Below are 20353 nucleotides of genomic sequence, written 5' to 3'. Positions count from 1 at the left end.
CCAGTCATTCAAGATGACCAAATTTCTGTTTGATCAACAAATATCGGCTTTGGAGGTCATCTGGGGAGAAGATCAGGTTTTTACATCAAATTGGGATTATTCAAGTAAATAGGATGAGTAATACATTGGTATCACCCTCCGTCACTTTGAGGTTAGTTGCAGACCACCTATGATCAACCAAAAGGGGACTTTTACTGGCCAAATCCTTCAGTTCAATACCCCAAATCTGAACATCTCTCCCACAGTGTACAAATTGGTTATTCTTTGTTATTCCGTTTCACTCTCTTCGGACAATCAAATTTGGCTGTTTGGACAACCAAGCAGTAACACCTGGTTGTACCACGGACAACCAGGAAAAGTCCTTGAAGCTTTTCCTGGCAAACTGTTGTAAATAAGTGTTTAAATGTTAAATGAAGTGACTGGATTGAGCCTGGTCAGCATATTAAACCAGTGACCTTGATTACAAGTTGCATTGTCTTCTAAGGATTATATAAATATAATAAAAAAATGTACTTTTTGGCCAACCTCCAAAACTGTTGTATTTACACAATGCAACTTTACGATAAATTGAGGTATTTTTACACGTCATAAACAGGAATGATTTATACAGCTGGGAGTTAGACCAATGTGTTTCTCTTGACATCACATGCTCTGTATTTTTTTTTTCAACTTGAAACTAAAGCGTTTCTTGGTTTTGGTTATACATCAAGATTAAACTCTGCCTAAAGCCACGCTGTGACAGTAACACCTACCACACTGGGGTTATAAGGTGGTTTAATCTTCCTACTATACAGATCGGTCCAGTTGATGTTTTGAAAGAAATCGTGGCCTTTTACAGCATCAAAGTCCTTCTCTCCGGCCCCCAGGCGCATCTGACGGTCTTTCTGTAGAAGCTTTAGGGCAAGATAGGAAGTAAGAAACAGAAGGGCTTTAATTGAAAAGAATCCTTTACAACCAAAAAAAAATTCCCACACATCCAATTTAAGGTCTATTTATCAAAATAGCAGGCATAAAAATTCAATAATAAACACAACACATAATAAAAACTTTTGGAAGTAAACAATACAGGTTCACTTTCGGAGAATATATAATGTAGGCATGTATGTTTATTATTTTCTTTTTAACTGATGTAAAACAGGCTAAGTCACTAATAAATACATCTTTGTCGTTAACTTGGCAACATTGCAGCTGCTGCAAAGTCATGTTTGCAAACCATACTTTTAGCATCACTGGAAATAATGATGACAGAAATATAGAAATTGCACAGAATATGGATTATAAAATCATTTGATAAACAGCAAACAGTAAAAGGCAATTGCAAACACAAATTGAGAGAGACCAGAAAAGCCAGTTGGCTTAGTGATTCCTTGCTGCAATCTGTATGAGGACTTTAAACAGTGACACTACAAAACAAGATTCTTATGTGTCAACCGTTACTGATCAGTAAGATTCTTGTACAAATGCGGACCTACCTATATATCAAAGTAAGAAGTTTATCATCAAAGTTTTCACTTTTACAGTAATCATGTTTACAAGGTTTTCAGACCTATATTAGACACTGGTGATCGCAGATTCCCCCAGTTGTGTTTGTGTACTTTTGTAAAAGAAGCATCTGGGCCACAAAATATTGACGTTTCAAGCAACTTCAAATAAATCACTCAGTTAGCATCATCAGATGAAATCACCTATAGTGAGATCAAATTATATCTTATCTGAAATAAAACTCATTAAGTTTGGTTAAACTCAAACAGCCAGTTCCTATAAAGGATTCAGGGAGTAAGGTTGATGACTTACCCCATCAAGTACGCTCTTCGCCGACGGTGAGAAATTGTGCCTTAGTTTAAGAGGTTTGTTCAGGATATTGTCGTACATCTCTGCAGTGTCTCTGCTGTAGAATGGAGGCTGTGAGAAGGAGACAGACAGAAAATTGATTGACAGCCTGCCACAGGTGAAGTACGAAGGAAGTAGTACATAAGAGATGGCAGTTGTCTTGACGATGTTGAAATGATAGGTCAAAGGTCAATCATGAAGCAGAATATGATATCTATGTATTTAGTGTGTATGGACCATGGGAGGTTTTAGCTACTCGAGGTGATGGGGTCAACTTGGGGAATGGTGGAGATAATGGGGTCAACTTGGGGAATGGTGGAGGTCAACATGAGATGATAGTGTCAACATGCATGAGGAATTGCAGGGCCAATGTTTAGGTTGGTTTGTGCAGCATTTATATAATCACAGTGCGTAGCACGGAGTATTAAAGCTCTTATAAAAGGACACAATGTTTTAACACTTTTGTTAAGCGTTTACATTTTCATGACAATGAAGTTAAGTTAGGATTACATTAACACGTATTATATCTATACCATCTACCCAACAGGGAGAAGACAACTCATTGATCTCAATTGACTGCACTATGACATTCAATTATGTAACTTTTTCATATATAACAGCACCAAGACAACACCACTGCCTTCCTGCTCTACATTAACTGCGCAAACAGTAATAAAACTCCAGTGTGCATTTCATATGTTACAGCACCAAGACAACACCACTGCCTTCCTGCTCTACAGTTACTGCACCATGACATATACACTGCATAATACCACTTCAGAGTGCATTTCATATAAAATGGCACCAAGACAACACCGCTGCCTTCCTGCTCTACAATTACTGCACCATGACATCTAATGTATTCACTACATAATACACCTCCAGTGTGCATTTCATATAAAATGGCACCAAGACAACACCCTTCCTGCTATACAATTACTGCACTATGACATCTAATGTATACACTACATAATACCACTTCAGAGTGCATTTCATTAATAACAGCACCAAGACAACACCGCTCACTTCCTACCATAAATTGACTGTCCTACCATAAATTGACTGTTCTACTATAGGTAATTACAAAAGCCCAGAGTACATTTCATATGACATCACCAAGACAGCACCACTGTTTCAAGACTACCTCCTTTCTCCCTCACATGGACAGTACCATTAAACATAAAATTGAATTTCCAGAGAACATTTAATACGCGACAACACCAACACCACACCATCTTCGCTACAGTGCCAGTACCATTATATGTAATTTAACATACCAGTCCTGAGAGCATTTCATAAGTCACAGCACCAAGACACCACCAATCAACACTGCGGTCATACTCCTGCTTCCTCAGGACCTCTGGAGCCAGATACTATACAAAGGAGAGCGAAGCAAAATGTTAAAAACAGAAGAAGTAAACACATAGCAAGACGAAGCTTGCAGAGGCAGTATTCTCTTTCGAATGTTCGACAGGAGTTAGGATTCACTGTGACCATGACACCCCCCCCTCACCCTCCCCCCTCCAATTGTTGGAATGGGCAGTAGGGCTCCTTTTCCTGACCTAAAATAATTTCCACTTTGCAAGTCTCACCAAGATCTCTCTACAACAAAGAGTATTTCAATAAGCATGTTGGCAGCCCTATCGTTTGAAATGGCTGCAAGAGAGACTTATCCAAAAACTCCAAAGTTTTGACAGCAATCTTAACAGCATGTTTGTTTTTGAGTTTTTCTGTGTTGACAGTCACTTGCTAAATGATTGACCGAACCCAAACACAAAGAATTATATTTTTCCCAACACAGAGACTAGATACAGTATCCTTCAGATGATCCCACTTCCCTGTATAACTTATCTGATGGGGTTCAAATTATTTCATAAAAAGATATAGAAAATGAAAAACGGATTCCCTTAACTAACGCACCTCTGGCGTTCCGCAGAATGTTGACGTGGTGCCTTTAGCCGCTATGCCTTCTTTACAAAGACCAAAATCTGTAAGTACCACATGGCCCTCTGAATCCAACAAGATATTCTCTGGTTTTAAATCTCTGTAGAATAATGCAAATGCAAAGTTGAAAGTACTAGTTGTCTAAAGACACTGCATATTCTACATAAGCTTCACTAATTATCCAAAGCCATTGTTTTATGTGAAGCAGTCTCTGGATATGTATTAACTCACTCAGGATATTGCCATGGTGACACATTAACTATTTTTGTGATAAAAGTAATAAAATAGTGAGCAGTTATTCATATAACACAGTCCTGATTGCAAACTATGCACTATTCACAAGTGTGAGTGTAACTGTACAGTGGCCACATGTGCAGACAATTGCAACAGTGACTGCACTAGGTCGTGTCCATCTTAAATAACCTCCTGCTACTGCATCAAATCACACAATCTGCTTGAATTATTCCCTGAATATATATAAAACATGAATAACCTCCTGTTACTGCATCAAATCAAATCCAACAGGAATCTGAATTCATCTATACCAAACTGCTGGGAATTTTGGAAATCAGCCCTAACTGTAAATTATATCCCCTTTGAACAAAACTCTGGGAATTTTTGAGATCAGCCCTAACTGTAAATTATATTCCCTTTGAACAAAACTATATATTTAAGATTAGCAACTGCTGAATGTGGTAGTAATGCGGGCAGTAGAAACCTAGCCCAAATGTGTCCATGTAGTGCAAACAAAGACACCATAGACTATGGCTGAATGTATATGACGGCAATCCTATGTCATCAAATGAAATTCAACGCGACTCAGATTTCATAACCAACTTGCCGTGTTTTTTCTGACGGAGAAGTGACTCCTACCTGTAAATTATATCCTTGGAATGCAAATATCCTATAGCGCTAGCCATCTCCGCTGTGTAAAATTTCGCACGGGGCTCCGTGAAGGATCTCTCTCTTTGTAAGTGAAAGAATAATTCTCCCCCGTTGACGTAGTCGAGGACAAAGTATAGTTTGTCCGGCGTTTGGAAGGAATAGTGGATTCCCACCAGAAACGGATGCTTGATGTTCTTTAAAAGTACACTACGTTCTGCCATGATGTGCTTGGTCTGCCAAAGACGAAAAAGGAGACATGCCGGTTACGGTCAAATGATGAAGTGAAGTACAGAGAAATGGTTAATCCCCTTGTCTTTTAACCCCTCTTTTTTGGAGAGGGATGGGGAGGGAAGTGCTTGACAGGGTGGGTAGGTGATGAAGGTTGGGATGGGGGGGTGGGGGGGTTGGTTGAGGCAAGCATCTTGACTGTTAACTCCCTTTGGACGTGGAACAACTTGCATGATCAGTTCATATCGGTAGATTGTACTCAATTTATTGGCAGTGCTTCATTAACGACTGACAGATAATTAATGTGGGTAAATTATAAAACTTACTGGTTTATATATTTACGAGTGACCTGCTTACCTGTCTCCCCACAACATTAGCACCTCATTCTACTGTGTCTAGTATGCCCTGGTAATCTTTTAACACTGTGCACCCTCAGTGACCGGTCCTATCCGGTCAATGCCCTTCCTTCTCATTCTACCATCCAAAGTGAAAAGGAACTAGCAGCCAGGGCATACTAGACACGGTAGAATGAGGTGCTAATGTTGTGGGGAGACAGGTAATCGGGGAACAAAGTAAATTGACTATTTCCAAGCGACACATTGTTTCGTTGATATCAAAGATAAGATGCAAAAGTTGTTGCTTGTCTCACAATTACTAATCTAATAAAACTATACATATATTCCCTGTCTCATTCATTTCATCCAACCCATGGTTCATCTAGTTGATTTCTAGATAAGTTTGAATATTATAAAACATGGGTGCTCCCTGAAGAAGGTACATCTAGCTGGTAATAAGCCACTAATTGGATAGCCATAACAAAGGGATTGTCCTAGTTTTACATATGTATATGCTAAATGAGGCTTGGTGGTCACTGATAAATTTACTGACAAAACATTTTACATCTGACAAGCAAGCTAGAAACATTAATCTACATATAAAACAAAATAAACATACTCCCTCAAAGCTTAGGGGTAAATTACTTATAATGACACTGATGCATCGTATCTATACCACATGGAATTTTGCGCCCCTCAATCATCACCATGTGTTAAAGAGTGACAGTTTACGAAGTAACCCCAGACAAAGAGGCAAAAATATAATTTGATTTCAAGATGTCCTTTTTTTACTTTCATGTGACAAATGAAAGTTATAACACTGACATCCACAATGGTTTCAATTTAAAAAAAAATTTTAAGACTTTCCTGGAAAAATACTAATCACCATTTCTGTTTTTATTGCACATAAAAATTCATTCCCCCCAAAAAACTTACCTCATTTCTTTTAACAATGGCTGACTTTTGAAGGACTTTGACTGCATAAACTTTGTTACTAGCTTTATGTCTGGCCAGGAGAACCTTACCGAAGCTTCCTTTGCCTATGACTTTGAGAAAGTCAAAGTCAGATGGCCTGGCACTGAAATGTAAAATTAAATTAATAGGTTAACACGCAGATGCAACTAAGGAGAAACCAACGTTTGAACTATTAATAAGCTGGGATGTGCTCACACTGGGCGGCACCAGGCGGCTGCGCCCAGCAGTTCTGAAAATGCCACCCAGCACAAACAGTATTTAAACATTTCTGCCCAACACTTTTTTTTATAATTTAACAAATTTTACCATAATCTGGGAGAATACATGGCACAGAATAGGAAAAAATAGCAACACCCTAAGCATACTTCATGTGCAAACTCTGTCCAGTGGGGAGGGGGTACCCCACCCATGAGATCCCTTCCCAGGGTGTGGATCACACTTCCAAACAATCTGCCCTGCACTGATATATTCCTGAGCACATCCCTGAATAAGTTATCGATAAATTTCAGTCAATCTTGTGAACTAGTCGCCTTTCATTAAACGTATTCCAATTTAAAACAAAAACTGTTTACTTTGGCACAGTGTTTGAAATAAAAGTGTAACATTCAATCATGTTTTTTTTCCCCATCTGGCTGGCATTTCCACCTTTACGATCTTCATCTCAGATAAGACCTTTATTGCAATAGTGCTGAAAGCCATGTGGATTCACTTCAGTTTAATAGACTGAAGGGGGGTATCTAATTATTTATCGAGAATAACCCAAAAAAGTCCATCTCCAAAGCCAAAATACTAAGGGTTAATGTGAGGGGGACGCATACTTCACAGAGTTCAAGCAAATACTGTAACCGAATGCTTGGTTATATATTCTGAGAGTAGCACTGATCCTTAACCTTGAGAAACAAAAATCTTGATTTTAGACAGTTTATAAATATCTACTTTGTAGAAAGTCTGATTTAGCACATATACCTCACTATATAGTCACTTCAAATTCTAAATGGAATGTTTTGTTCACTTCAGTTTTGTGAATACTGCTAAGTTTCCCATCACAATAAGCATTAATAGAGGTTTAACGATTCTAACTCGTTAACCCCTTCTTAATTTCACCACGACTGTATGCATATGCATCTCCACCAGCCACTTTGACAAACACGATAATTATAAACAGTTCAATTGTACGGCACAGCCTCAGGACTGTTTATTTTCACACGCTACAAACAACTGTCGCGACAAATTCGACCAAAAGTGATAATCAAGAAATACTGTATCAATGTGGATACCGAGACTAAAATCAAAGACTGATTCACGAAAGGAGTCTTCTTATTTTCCAACAGTTCCGGGTTTCAGCTTTCATACAATTACATAGAGCTCTCTGTGGATGGGTGGCTTGATTTCTTGGAGGGATATAAGTACCTTGTTACTATTTTCACTTTTAGCGTTATTTGTTTTTGCCAGGTTATGAGGTGATCCAAGGTGTATCATATTTTAGGTGCTTCTGACCGCTGCAAGATTCAGTTTTTATTATCTTTAACGATTACCGTCATAAGAAATTAATATGCCCAAATGTGATAACAACCCAGAATCATCTTACTTGGAAACTTTCAAGTGGCGGAGGAGGGTAGAAACTAGCACTCAGCGATTTACGTAACCGTTACAAGTACCTCTGTGTAGGCCTTCAAAAATGGCAAATGGTAGGAACTAAAACTTTGTGACTATTGTGTTTAGATCATTAGGATTGCTGCAGACTCTTGTTCTGTGTAACCAGGTTTAACTGTTACCGGCATAAGGACTATACCTACGCTGGGTTGTGTGATGATCCCAGGTTGATTGTGTTTGGATCCATAGGATCATTGTATTCTAGTACTCTGTTTTACCATTTAACTGTTATTATCATGGACGATTATAACTTACTCTGGGTTGTGTGATGATCCCAGGTTTATTGTGTTTGGATCCATAGGATCATTGTAGACCATTAGTCTGTGTTACCATTTAACTAAATGTTATCATCATTAGCGATTATTACTTACGCTGGGTGGTGTGATAATCCCAAGTTTATTGTGCTTGGATCCATAGGATCATTGTAGACCATTAGTCTGTGTTACCAATTAACTGTTATTATCATTTATCTTTTATCATCTGTTATCATCATCTAGTTATAACTGTTATCATCATCTAGGAGTGTTAACTCAGTGGTTAACGCCAGTGCCTCCCAATCATAAGGTCCCCGGTAATGTATGTCGTCCAGTTACAGAGTTGTTGACAATTGACAAATTCATAATCATGAACGTTAAAACGTGAATCTAAGAGACTGACTTCGGTCAGCTAGCGGCTTTGATAAGCCAATGAGGCTTCTTAAAGATTTCCTGCTTACAGGAGGATCTAAAATATACATACATCATTGACAATTATAACTTACGCTGGGTTGTGTGATGATCCCAAGTTTATGGTATTTGGATCCTTAGGATCGGTGAAGTAGTCTGTGTTATTCTCATCGATCACATTATTATCTGAATTATTCCTAGGATCGTCCAGTGATAAGAATTGTTGAACATCGTTGCTGTGGGGAAAATGAGGGTAGAGAAATTGAAGAAATGATGTAATTTGGTCAAAAAGAGATGAATTATTTCTAAAGGCAGTTGCTTTGTGTTACAACATTTACAGTTTACAGATTAGCAGGTTAGGTATAAAATGAGGAAATATCGGTAAAGAGCTAGAGCTGGAGCAAAGTAAATTCATCATTTACGTCAGATCTTACTTTTAAACTATCCATCAATTTGACTGTCCTGTACAACATGTATACAATTCACACCTATTCAGGTACTTCTCCAGATGGGAAAACTATTGGGTTACTCCTAATAGATGAACCTGCCACAGTTAAGAAGGTTGGAAGGTTAACAGTCCAAAAATCCCCCCCCCCCCCGAAAAAAAAAAAAAATTCTACTTGGAAACCAGATAGTGGTCCCAAAACTGGCAAAGTTTAATAGTAATAGACACATGTGTCCAAATTGATAGGTTTGGCAAAGAAAATAGGAAGGAAGATCAATGAGGGGTAGCACCCTCCCTACATGCCAAACAGCTTTGCCAGACAGTACTGTAATTACAGGTAATTAGGGAAATACATAGGTCAAATAGGAGGTAAGGAGGATTGAAACAGACCATATATAATTCACACATATTTGGGGTAGTTCCCCAGATGGGATATCCATTGGGTTACTCCTAATCCGATGAGCCCGGGACAGTTAAAAAAGAGTTATGGTTGTAGGTTCACATTCTGATATCAAGCCAAGTCCTTCTCACGCAACTTGACCGTTAACTTACCGATCACTGGCCAGAAAAAGTAAAATCTTACCAGCACCACGAAATGCAGATCATTTTATTCCCCATGTCTTTTTGGCGATAGCTTATAAATTAAGCCCAAATTCCCATTAATCCTTTCTATACACTTACAGCCTAACTGACCACTAGCCCCTCTCCATTCAATACTTACTGTTGTATAATCTTTGTGTTGCCTAATATCTTCTGGATGAAATCGTGAAGCCCTTCCCGACGTTGTTTTATAAACTCTGGATCAAAGTTATTTCCAAACAGCTTCTTTCCTGGCAGTTTCAATTCGGCAGATGGGAACTTCTTTTTCAGCTGGGAGTAAGAAGAAAACAGGAAATGAAAATTATTGACATGAGATATATATAAATCTGATCGTGTCCATGTACAGTACTCGTCATTAGGATTAGGTCTTACGTACGTTACCGACACCGTACGACCGATGTGCACTTCCCACCTTAAGCCGATTCGTTTTGCAACCAAGTGTATGTGTACCGACGCAGTACAAGCATAACAACGAAAAAAATCAATAACCAGCTTCTTACATAAGTGTCTGTACAGATGCTCGTCACCTTGAAGAAGTCTGTTACTTTTGAACATCGGGAAAAATATATAAGTTCTAACACTTGAAGGCTAAAGAGCAGAATTTTCTGAACTTGCCACCATTGTTTGCTGTACATACAGTATATGGTACAGTAGGTTTAACTCTGTAAAAACAAGTAAACTCATGGTTTATTCTGGGAGGATATGTACAGTTTGCTGGGGTTTTTTTGTTGGAAAGTAGGAGGGGGAGAGAGAGGAGGGGAGGGAGAAGGGTCAATGGGGGCATAATGCTAAAGTGTTATCAGTTAACAGCCTCTAGAGGTACTTGGGCAGTGTAATTGTTGAAACAGATAAGAGATGAGCTTTGTAATTTATCTTGTGAAAGAAAGTATATTTTCTTTCAATTTGGCATCCAGTTCATTACATTCATCAAAACATGACACATTGGTAAGGAGTGATCATGCACTGTTTCCCACTGGCTACCTCTTTCCTCAATTCTCCCTTTTATGCAATGCATCGCCGAAATGATTCGGTCACTTTGACTGTAGAGTCCTACTTTGCTAAAGTCAGTAAATGTCAGAAAAGGTCAGAAAATGTTACAGTGTTTAATTTCAACACGTCCATGGGAAGCATCATATCAGTGTACAATATCGAGACAGCCATCAAAATATCAACATGCATCAAAGGAATTTGGGTCGCACTGAGAAAACTTGTCGGTATTTATGTCTGCCTCTCGAAAGGAGAGGGGGGGGGAGTAAAGTTTAAGTAAATGGAAGAATACATTGCAGAACTCTGTGTGGTTATGTGGAGATGAATATTCTAATTGGCAAAAACATTTATTTTTAAGGTATTTGAATACCTGCTTATATCTTTTATATTCCTAGCATGTATGTGAAGGGCTCTTTTTGTCTTTTAATTGGTAAGAATTAAAAGTTTAAGATAACTTGTTAATACACGTACTGTAGAAACATAATGTTCTATAAATATTTGAAATTATCTACAGTACAAGTACTGAGAGAGATTTCACTGTGCAACATATTTGTCAATGTCCAAAATAACAAAACATTAAAATATCAATTACACACAACCTTACATACACTGCCAATATATGATCATATTGTACTGTATTTGCAGTGGATAAATTCCAGTTGAAACCCACCAAACTGAACTGATTTGGGTATTAATGTATAAACAATACCTACATTGTACCCTGTCTCTAATAATCATATGCACTACTAACGAACTTAACCCAACCTAACCTAACCAACCTAACCTAGAACCAACCTAACCTAACCAACCTAACCTATCCGATCCTATCCTAACTTAACTTAACCTAACCTTACCTAACCAAATTGCCAGTACATGTTAGCACTGCGCCGCCATTAACCAATTTCAAAGCCAAAGCCCCTTACTACAGTGTTTCTGGCAAACTAATAATCATATCTACAGATGCTGTCCAAAGTCAGAGGCCCTTCCTATAGATGACAAACTCACAGTTTATTGAACGAAGATAAAATCTATCATCACAGTAATGACAAGCAGGATGATTCTAGGAGTACCTGTAGTTCTCCATGGGACTTTTAATTTCAGAAGCCACGAAATATTAAGGAAGGAGCGATGGTTACCGACAGTCAAGATACACAAAGATCTTTTACTTCTCTTTAGAGGACACCGCAACTAGACACTTTGGGGTGGTCAAATGAAATGTAGAATGACTGGACATGATCCCGGTCACTGTGTGCTAGGTCAGTGTCAAATGTTTTATACTGGTCAGGTCACTATAGACATGGTGGTAGCTAGAGGGAGAGTTGACATACATACTGTGTAGATCTGGAGATGGGTACAGTAGGTGCAGACACAATATTCATCGTGTTCTCAAATCCATATGGAATCGTGATGAAAAGACTCTTGCCCCTTCCTTGCCCCTTCAGCTTCATAATTATATGATTTGGTCTTATTTGTCTAATTGATCTACACTACATATTTACAATTAGATTTATCGTAATACTGATCAGGACACCGACACTGTGTGGGTCCTACTGTACACTTTACGACACAATTCATATCATCTCTCGCTGCGGTAAAAGCTACATTTCTTATCGTCACTTAACAAAATCCTGGGAGTAAATTTGTTCAAAGTACGCACAATTTTTCGAGGTCAGTATCATCATGTACCATGTACAGTATAGGAAATAGAAAGTAACCAGCTCTTATAAACAAATAGTTGTGTGTGCAAAAATGCATCATTACAAAACTGATGAAACTAAAAAGTTGAATGCGGAACAGCCCGAGTGTTTACATTGAATAAAGTTGACTCTACTCAGAAGCAAAATTAAGGTCAATTAGTTGTCTGTACCGGAGGGAAACTTTTTCTCTCTTCCTCACACACATACTATACATTGTAGAATGCAGGGAAACATGGAACTTTTCTGTGTTGGTCTTCTAAAATGATCGGGAGTCAGTAGGAGGCAAATGTGGGCGGTGATCGACAAGTGGGTCAGTGAGGGCAGAGTGCTAAAAATTGTTATGTAATTTCTATGGTTAGACAGATGAAAAAGGTGTGTACATACGTTGATTGAAGACTGGTTTTATTTAAGGGAACAGTTAAGTATTCAATCCAGTGACATGTATAAATTTACTGTCACAGCTCACTAGCTAGTAGAATGCCCCAAAAATTGTCTGCTGCTTTTGGAAAATTAACAAACAATACTTATCTCCTCTCTTACAACATATTTATCCCCTCTCAATCTACTGTACAGTACATTAACTCAGACCTGGAAATTCAGGTTATTTACTGGCTCGATGACAACAGTGCCCTTTGCAAGTAGAGAGGAAAGGCACTGGTAGAGGAGGGGCACTGGTAGAGGAGGGGCACTGGTAGAGGAGGGGCACTGGTAGAGGAGGGGCACTGGTAGAGGAGGGGCACTGGTAGAGTAGGGGCACTGGTAGAGGAGGGGCACTGGTAGAGGAGGGCACTGGTAGAGGAGGGGCACTGGTAGAGGAGGGGCACTGGTAGAGGAGGGACACTGGTAGAGGAGGGGCACTGGTAGAGGAGGGGCACTGGTAGAGGAGGGGCACTGGTAGAGGAGGGGCACTGGTAGAGGAGGGGCACTGGTAGAGGAAGGGCACTGGTAGAGGAGGGGCACTGGTAGGGGAGGGGCACTGGTAGGGGAGGGGCACTGGTAGGGGAGGGGCACTGGTAGAGGAGGGGCACTGGTAGAGGAGGGGCACTGGTAGAGGAGGGGCACTGGTAGAGGAGGGGCACTGGTAGAGGAGGGACACTGGTAGAGGAGGGGCACTGGTAGGGGAGGGGCACTGGTAGAGGAGGGGCACTGGTAGGGGAGGGGCACTGGTAGAGGAGGGGCACTGGTAGAGGAGGGGCACTGGTATTATTCTGCCCGTAGATATTAAGAACTTGAACTCAATGCCATGATACTGTATTAAATATAGGTTCACAATCATCTGCATGAGAGAATCAGGCATAATTCCTGTACCTAACATAAGCCCCCACGGATATTAATTCAATATTATTAGCAAAATTCCAGTGGGCTGCTCTCATAAGCTGCCTATGCAGTTAATGATGTGTGTCAATTGAAATCAGGAAAATGTCTGCAAGAACATGATTTCAGCTAGTTGATTAATTAAAGCACTGGCATCTTTTAACGAGCAGCTAACATTGGGAAATTCTATCTACGTGGCCTGTTATCCTAACTACTGTAGTAACCAGATTGGTACCATTTTAGGCACTGTGCCACCTCACTGACTCACTTCTGATTGGAGTACACATTATATAGAAGATATATGGAGACATTTGTAAATAAATATGATCATGTTATTACATTTGATTAAACTTTCAGATTTAAAGATTTTCTATTCTATTTTTCTTTTATTCTATTTTTATGAATGCTTAAAAAAAGCCAACATTTTTCATAGATAACAAGTTTCCCATAAGCTCACACCAGGCTAAATTTATTTTCACTGAAATAATAAATATCATTCATGACTACATTAAATGATCAGATGTTTCAAAGAGATAAATGTTTCAATGGAACTTTGGAAAAAAAATATTTGATCATTGAAACTAGGAGCAACAAAGGACCCATTATGTAGATCTTCAAATTATAAATCCATAAAGTTAAAATTCTCACTTTTACTAAAAATGGAATGAGATTTGCTTGCTATAGATTGGTTTTTGAGGAAGTGACTACAAACTAAATATTACTTGTTAGGTTGTAGTTTATAAACTCTTACTAATTTCGGACTCTATAATTATAAAGATTTCTTTCAAAGAGAAAGATATTCAGGTTAATCTATCTAGGCTCCTTCAAACTGCATTGTTGGAGAGAATATAATACTATTATCTGATGAATGAGGGTAGTGAATGATAACAATTAACTGCAGGTGGACAATGCAACATATATTGTACATGTATGCATACATCTTAATACCCTTAACAAGTGCTTGTTAAGGTTTCATGCTAATGATGTCAATGTACAGTACCAGTAACATTGAAAAGGATCTTCACGCTATAAAGATCTCTATAAAGATTTGATCTTAATTCTGTGAAAAGGTAATTAAACATCCTGAGATATAAATTAGAGTGAAACACAATGCACACACGTAGGATCTTAAATTCCTGACCAAAAACATGGATAAAAGGTTTCTTAATTATATATAATGCCGTAATCAAGAGGCAACCTTATTCTCAGTTAATTGATACTTTACAATACAAACGGACACAAAATTACACATATATATAGTGTTGCCCTGTATGTAGAGTTAAAGACTGTATGGAAGTTTAGTAGCTGAAGCCGTAGGTTCAATTTATGTACCCGAAATAGAATGATGTTAAAGTTGGCCTCACCAATGGCATATTTGGAAAGAAGAGGATGTGGGGGGTTTAATCAACCCAAAAAGTGGCCAATGGGGGGTGGGGGAGGGACAGTGAGCTAAATTGTTTATAAAACTGAAGACCAGGTAGATGGAGAGTGCAGTAGTAACGATGAGACAGGTAAAAGAGCATCTGTAAATATGGGTTTATACTGAATATTTGTAAGTTAGGTCAATACTGAATATTTATAGGAAAATAAGCAAAGTCTACTGAATATTTATAGGTAAATAAGGAACTACTGAATATTTATAGAAAGTAAATAAGGAATCACTGAAAATTTATAGGTAAATAAGGAACTACTGAATATTTATAGGTAAATAAGGAACTACTGAAAATTTATAGGTAAATAAGAAACTACTGAATATTTATAGTATATAGTAAATAAGGAATCACTGAATATTTATAGTACAAACTACAAACTACTGACTTTTTAGGTAAATATGAGACTATATTGAATATTTAGATTAATAAGGGACTATAGTGAATATTTGTAACATTTAAAAAGTTAAACAAGGAACTACTGAATATGTTTAATATAAGTAAATAAGGAACTATTGACAACTTTTAGGTAAATAAGGAACTACTGAATATTTATTATAAATAAGGAACTACTGAATATTTATAGGTAAATAAGGAAGGACTGAATATTTATATAGGTAAATAATAAGGATGGCAGGAGCATAGAAAGCTCATAATCCAACATCTTGTGTCTGGTCACCTTGTCGGAAAATGCCACAGTACCTTCTGAGCATAATTGCATGCTCAAAGTAAGACAACAATGGAGTAATTAAGTTAATTAAGATGAGTCTTCTGTCTAATTGTTTCTACAAATGAATATTACTTTGATAATTTGCCATAATGGTAAAATTTTCAAATTTTGAGAATTTATCCAATTTATCATACCAAATTAATTTGTCAACTGGACACCTGGAGAGGAAGTGGATGTTGACCCTGCAGTACTGTAGGTCAAATCTGGGTGTACAGTTCAGCGTAGTGCTAAAAATGTTAACCAACTGTACTGTATATTAGGTACAGTAGATTTGAGTGCATGTAGAATGAAAACAGGTAAGAGATGTGTGAAGTAAATAATATATGATCCACTGAATTAGCTAGAAACCCATTCTTGTGCTTGAAATGTATAGACATGGAACATATTTTCATATCAACTTGTTTATATTCCCTCCAGATTATACCTCAAACTAGGTAGAAATATATTCCCTCCAGATTATACCTCAAACTAGGTAGAAAAAAAAGTCCATTTTTTTTTTTTTTAGCGTTGCTTTGCATCCTTTTATCTCATTGATTACAGAAATGTATTCGATTATATCATAGTCATACTTTCAGTAAATTCTATTGAAATTCCCATCTGCAGTTCAATTTTCCCAAATTACCATACCCACATGGGCTACTGTATGGTCTCTTTCCATCATAAACATGTATGAAAACTAATTAATTTATTTAGTTTCATTTTACCAGCCTGCAGTCAAGATATATGTTTCTCGGGACATAAGTAAAAAGAGAAAACTATTAATAAATACTAAGAGGCAGTGCATGTGAAGGTTATCCAGACCTTTTCCCTTCGGATGCTAATAGCTCACAAGGTTTTTGTTCTTATGTTTTTCTTCTGAGGGCAGTCAAATTAACCCCATGATAATTACTAGTGTGGTGATTATATACTATACTGTGGGGGAAACATATGCCAATTAGTATGAACTCTATTAGGCCTACAGCTGGACAGGGTATTGAAAGAGGAAGAACAGTATAGGGATCACAGATAGCAGAATATTCCCTATAGACAGTGGTCACACTTACAGTACTGGAGGCTTGGTGAATTTCCTGATTCTCAAATGGCCACTCTCAGCTGGTACTAAGTAGTACTATTTAACTTTAAGATTATACTGTAATGGTCTGCATGGTGGAGTATCTAGGTAGTGACAATATCGTATCATAAGAATGTGCAACCAATAATTGAGGTGTTAAAGGTTATCAGTTTTGGCCCCAAATCTTAGCATAGTACGTTCAACTTGCATTAAAAACTTTTCAGCTGTCAACAGTACCTACAATACTGTACAATGCCAAGAGTGAATATTTCCTATTGAATTAACATCTAGACTGAATTCAAATTTATGGTTGACCAGTTTTGGCTCTCACCCACCTCCAGAATGTATTGCAATGTTCATCATTTTCCAGTCAGGTATGATATCACAATTTAACCAATAGATTTACATATAAAACACACAAGTAGAGGAAAATTTTCGGCGCCATGGATAACACTTAATTATTACACAGAGGGGCAAGTACATATCCCCAGTGGTACTGTAACAATAACATGCCCAAATTCTTAGGTCTAAACATTTTCACTTTAGGTACTTACCTATAGATTTAGGACCCTCACTCCCACTCTGCCGCCCCCCACCCACCCACCTCCCCCATTCCAACACCCTCCTCCCCATATCACTGCCAGAGATCAGAAATTGCCATGTCAGGTTTAATGTTTCATTGGGATAAGCCATTTTAAGAATGGTAGCATAATTAAGATATTGACTAAACTTTTAGCATATTGTAAATGGCCATTAATTGACTTTCTAGCGTATTTGGGCCACATCATACTGAATGTAGATCCATGTCTTTCACTTGTTCATACCCTGGTTGTAAAAGTACAAGGTTACAGACAAAGGCAAAGTACTGGCTAATTCCAACATTCCAATTCCCCACATGGTGCAGTATATTATAAATCATGTAATTTCCTAGCCTGGGTTCTTTACTTCATAAAACAAGCCAATTTCTCAGAATTTTGTTGGAAAAAATCATAAAAACTTAACCAACATGTTTGGAACGGAGCCAATGAATACAGTACTACCTACAGTATAGGCAAGATATGGGTTACACAATGAGAGAAAATGAAAATGTTATGAAACAGACAAAGGGGGTTGCTATGCAACATGCAAGGCCACATTCCTACTGGCAGGTGTACCCTAGAACATTTGTCAAGTTGGAATTGTTCTTAGATGGCAAAGGATCAAAGGTCATACGTATTGGCCCCCAAATTTTTAAAGAGCTAAGAATCACAAAAAATGTTCAAAAATAGTACCTATTGTACATTGCTCTCCTATATAGACCCTGATTCCCCCATGTTACATGCAGGAATACTGCACAGCGAGTTCAACTTCAGTGTATATCTGGCATTGACAGGAAGGACCGGTCATAGAGGGCAGTGTTAAAAGGTTCTTTCTAGGCACGGTAGAACAAGGGTGCTAGGTTGTGGGGAGACATGTAAGAGAGCTGTGCAAAGTAAATCTACAGTAGACATTTTCAAATGTACGACATTTTTTAGGTCTACTGTACGTTAACACAAAGAGCTCTACGAAATAGCAATGTGACATTTGAGAACATGTTAGTCTGAAAAGCCATCGAAAATGATCACACGCATACAAGAAAGCTGAAAGTCTTGGCCTACCACGCTCAATAACCTCCTTCCATACCTTTTCTCACTTCTCATTTTATCCAGCAGCTTGCCCAAATCCTGTCCCCGTCACTTAAATTATATTCTATCATCTCTAACCTAACACTTCATTTTATTCTTACTAATTACCGCTCTCATACCCCCACATCCCAGTTCTCCCGGTTCATGTTCCTTAAAATCCTTCCATCCTAGGACCTTACTTCTCATTTTATCAAACTTGCCCAATTCCTATCTTTCCCCTATTTGCACATCGCCCTACCATTTTGCCTCCCCTAGGTTCCTTTCCAATTCATTTTAACCTTACTAGTAATTACCCGTAAGCCCCCATCCCAGCCTCCTCTTATTGCTATATTCTCAAAGACCACTTGAAACCAAGTACTACTGTACATACACACACATGTACTTATATACTGTATATATATATATATATATATATATATATATATATATATATAGAATAATATACATATATATATATATATATATACATATATATATATACATATATATATATATATATATACATATATATATATATATATATATATATATATATATATATATGTATATTTATTTATATACAGCATTTACACATTTAAGACATACAACTCCTGCAGAGAATTGCTAACACGTCATAGTGCAGTACAGTTTATATTAGAGTATCATCACAGTTATAGGTTTTAAACACTCATAGATGAAGATGTTTTATGCAAACAAGAACTGAACAATTGCTTAAATGTCAGAGCTAACTTCACGGTGATTTGATTTAAATTCCCCCACGGGGCTGTAAAGCAATAAATTTCAACTGCATGGTTACAACTGATATATAAGAACAGGCAGATACTCCAAAGACATACTGTAGTACTGTACGTGTACAGTACTGAAGTGTATTTGACTCTGGGTGAAAGTTATTCTTTCAAGTTACAGTTTTTTTCTATTTAAAACAAAAATAATTAAAAAAAACCTGGGGAGTTGAAAAACCTTCATGGATAAAGTCCTTGGCAAAGCATTTTGCTGCACGTACTTTATGTCACATTTTACCATCATTATCAATTATTATTATTATTAATATTATTAGCTATGGAAGGGCAAATTAGCCCACAGTACAGGCAATGGCCAAGGAAACTTTCAACCTACACAACTCTCTTTTTACTGCTAGTCTTGAGTTACAATTAAAGAAGAGACTAATGAAATGTTTTGTGTGGAGTGTATTCCTGTATGGCTCAGAAACCTGGACACTAAGGAAAGAGGACAGAAAAAGAATAGATGCATTGGAAATGTGGCTATGGAGAAAGTCTGAGAACATAAAGTGGTCAGACAGGGTCACAAATGAGGAAGTTCTACAGAGGGTTGGTGAGGTCCGCAGGCTGGGAGAAACTATTACGCTGAGAAAGAAAAGGTGGATTGAGCACATCTTGAGACATGACGGACTACTGAAAGATGTGCTTGAAGGAAGAATGAACGGGAAGCGACCAAGAGGGAGAAAGAGAATCATGTTGATGGATGATATCAGAGATGGCAGAAATTATTTCACTATGAAGAGGAATGCAGAAGAGCAGTTCTTATGATTTTGTGTTTGGTGAGGGACCTGCCTTAAGGCAGATCACCATTAGAGAGAGAGAGAGAGAGACAGGTAGCCTAAGAGAAGTTTAAGCATATTATTGGGAATTGCTTCCCATATAGTTTAAAACATGTAAAATAAAGGATAATTTAGCAACTCTGTTGCAGTTGCATACTGTAAGTAGAATGCTAAGGGTTAACAGCTAACTGCTAAAAAGGTTCCCTGGGTGCATTCTAGACATGCATAGTCGATATTGTGAAAAACATAAATATAAGAATGTACAGTGAGAAAAAGAAGCAGAAAAGGAAGCAGATTTGGTACAGTAGAAAAGTTAAACTAAATGAACACAAACATACTTTTATGAAAGAATTCATGAGTCC

General features: G+C 37.8%; 1 protein-coding gene across 2 annotated transcripts in view; it reads right to left on the bottom strand.

The window, feature by feature from the left end:
* LOC139973226 (serine/threonine-protein kinase Sgk1-like) overlaps positions 1-20353 on the bottom strand; it is a 60553-nt gene that overhangs the window by 4497 nt on the left and 35703 nt on the right. For both annotated transcript variants that reach the window (XM_071979759.1, XM_071979760.1), the window contains 8 exons: positions 9682-9830; positions 8611-8751; positions 6159-6300; positions 4648-4892; positions 3751-3874; positions 3108-3203; positions 1795-1902; positions 753-893 (listed from right to left, as the gene is read on the bottom strand). In XM_071979759.1, the coding sequence (XP_071835860.1) occupies positions 753-893; positions 1795-1902; positions 3108-3203; positions 3751-3874; positions 4648-4892; positions 6159-6300; positions 8611-8751; positions 9682-9830 (1146 nt within the window). The remainder of the gene's footprint in view (positions 1-752; positions 894-1794; positions 1903-3107; positions 3204-3750; positions 3875-4647; positions 4893-6158; positions 6301-8610; positions 8752-9681; positions 9831-20353) is intronic.

The sequence above is a fragment of the Apostichopus japonicus genome, chromosome 9 (assembly GCF_037975245.1).
Source record: "Apostichopus japonicus isolate 1M-3 chromosome 9, ASM3797524v1, whole genome shotgun sequence".
Lineage (NCBI taxonomy): Eukaryota > Metazoa > Echinodermata > Holothuroidea > Aspidochirotida > Stichopodidae > Apostichopus > Apostichopus japonicus.
The sequence above is the reverse complement of the archived record's forward strand: the minus strand, read 5'-3'. Positions and strand labels throughout refer to the sequence as shown.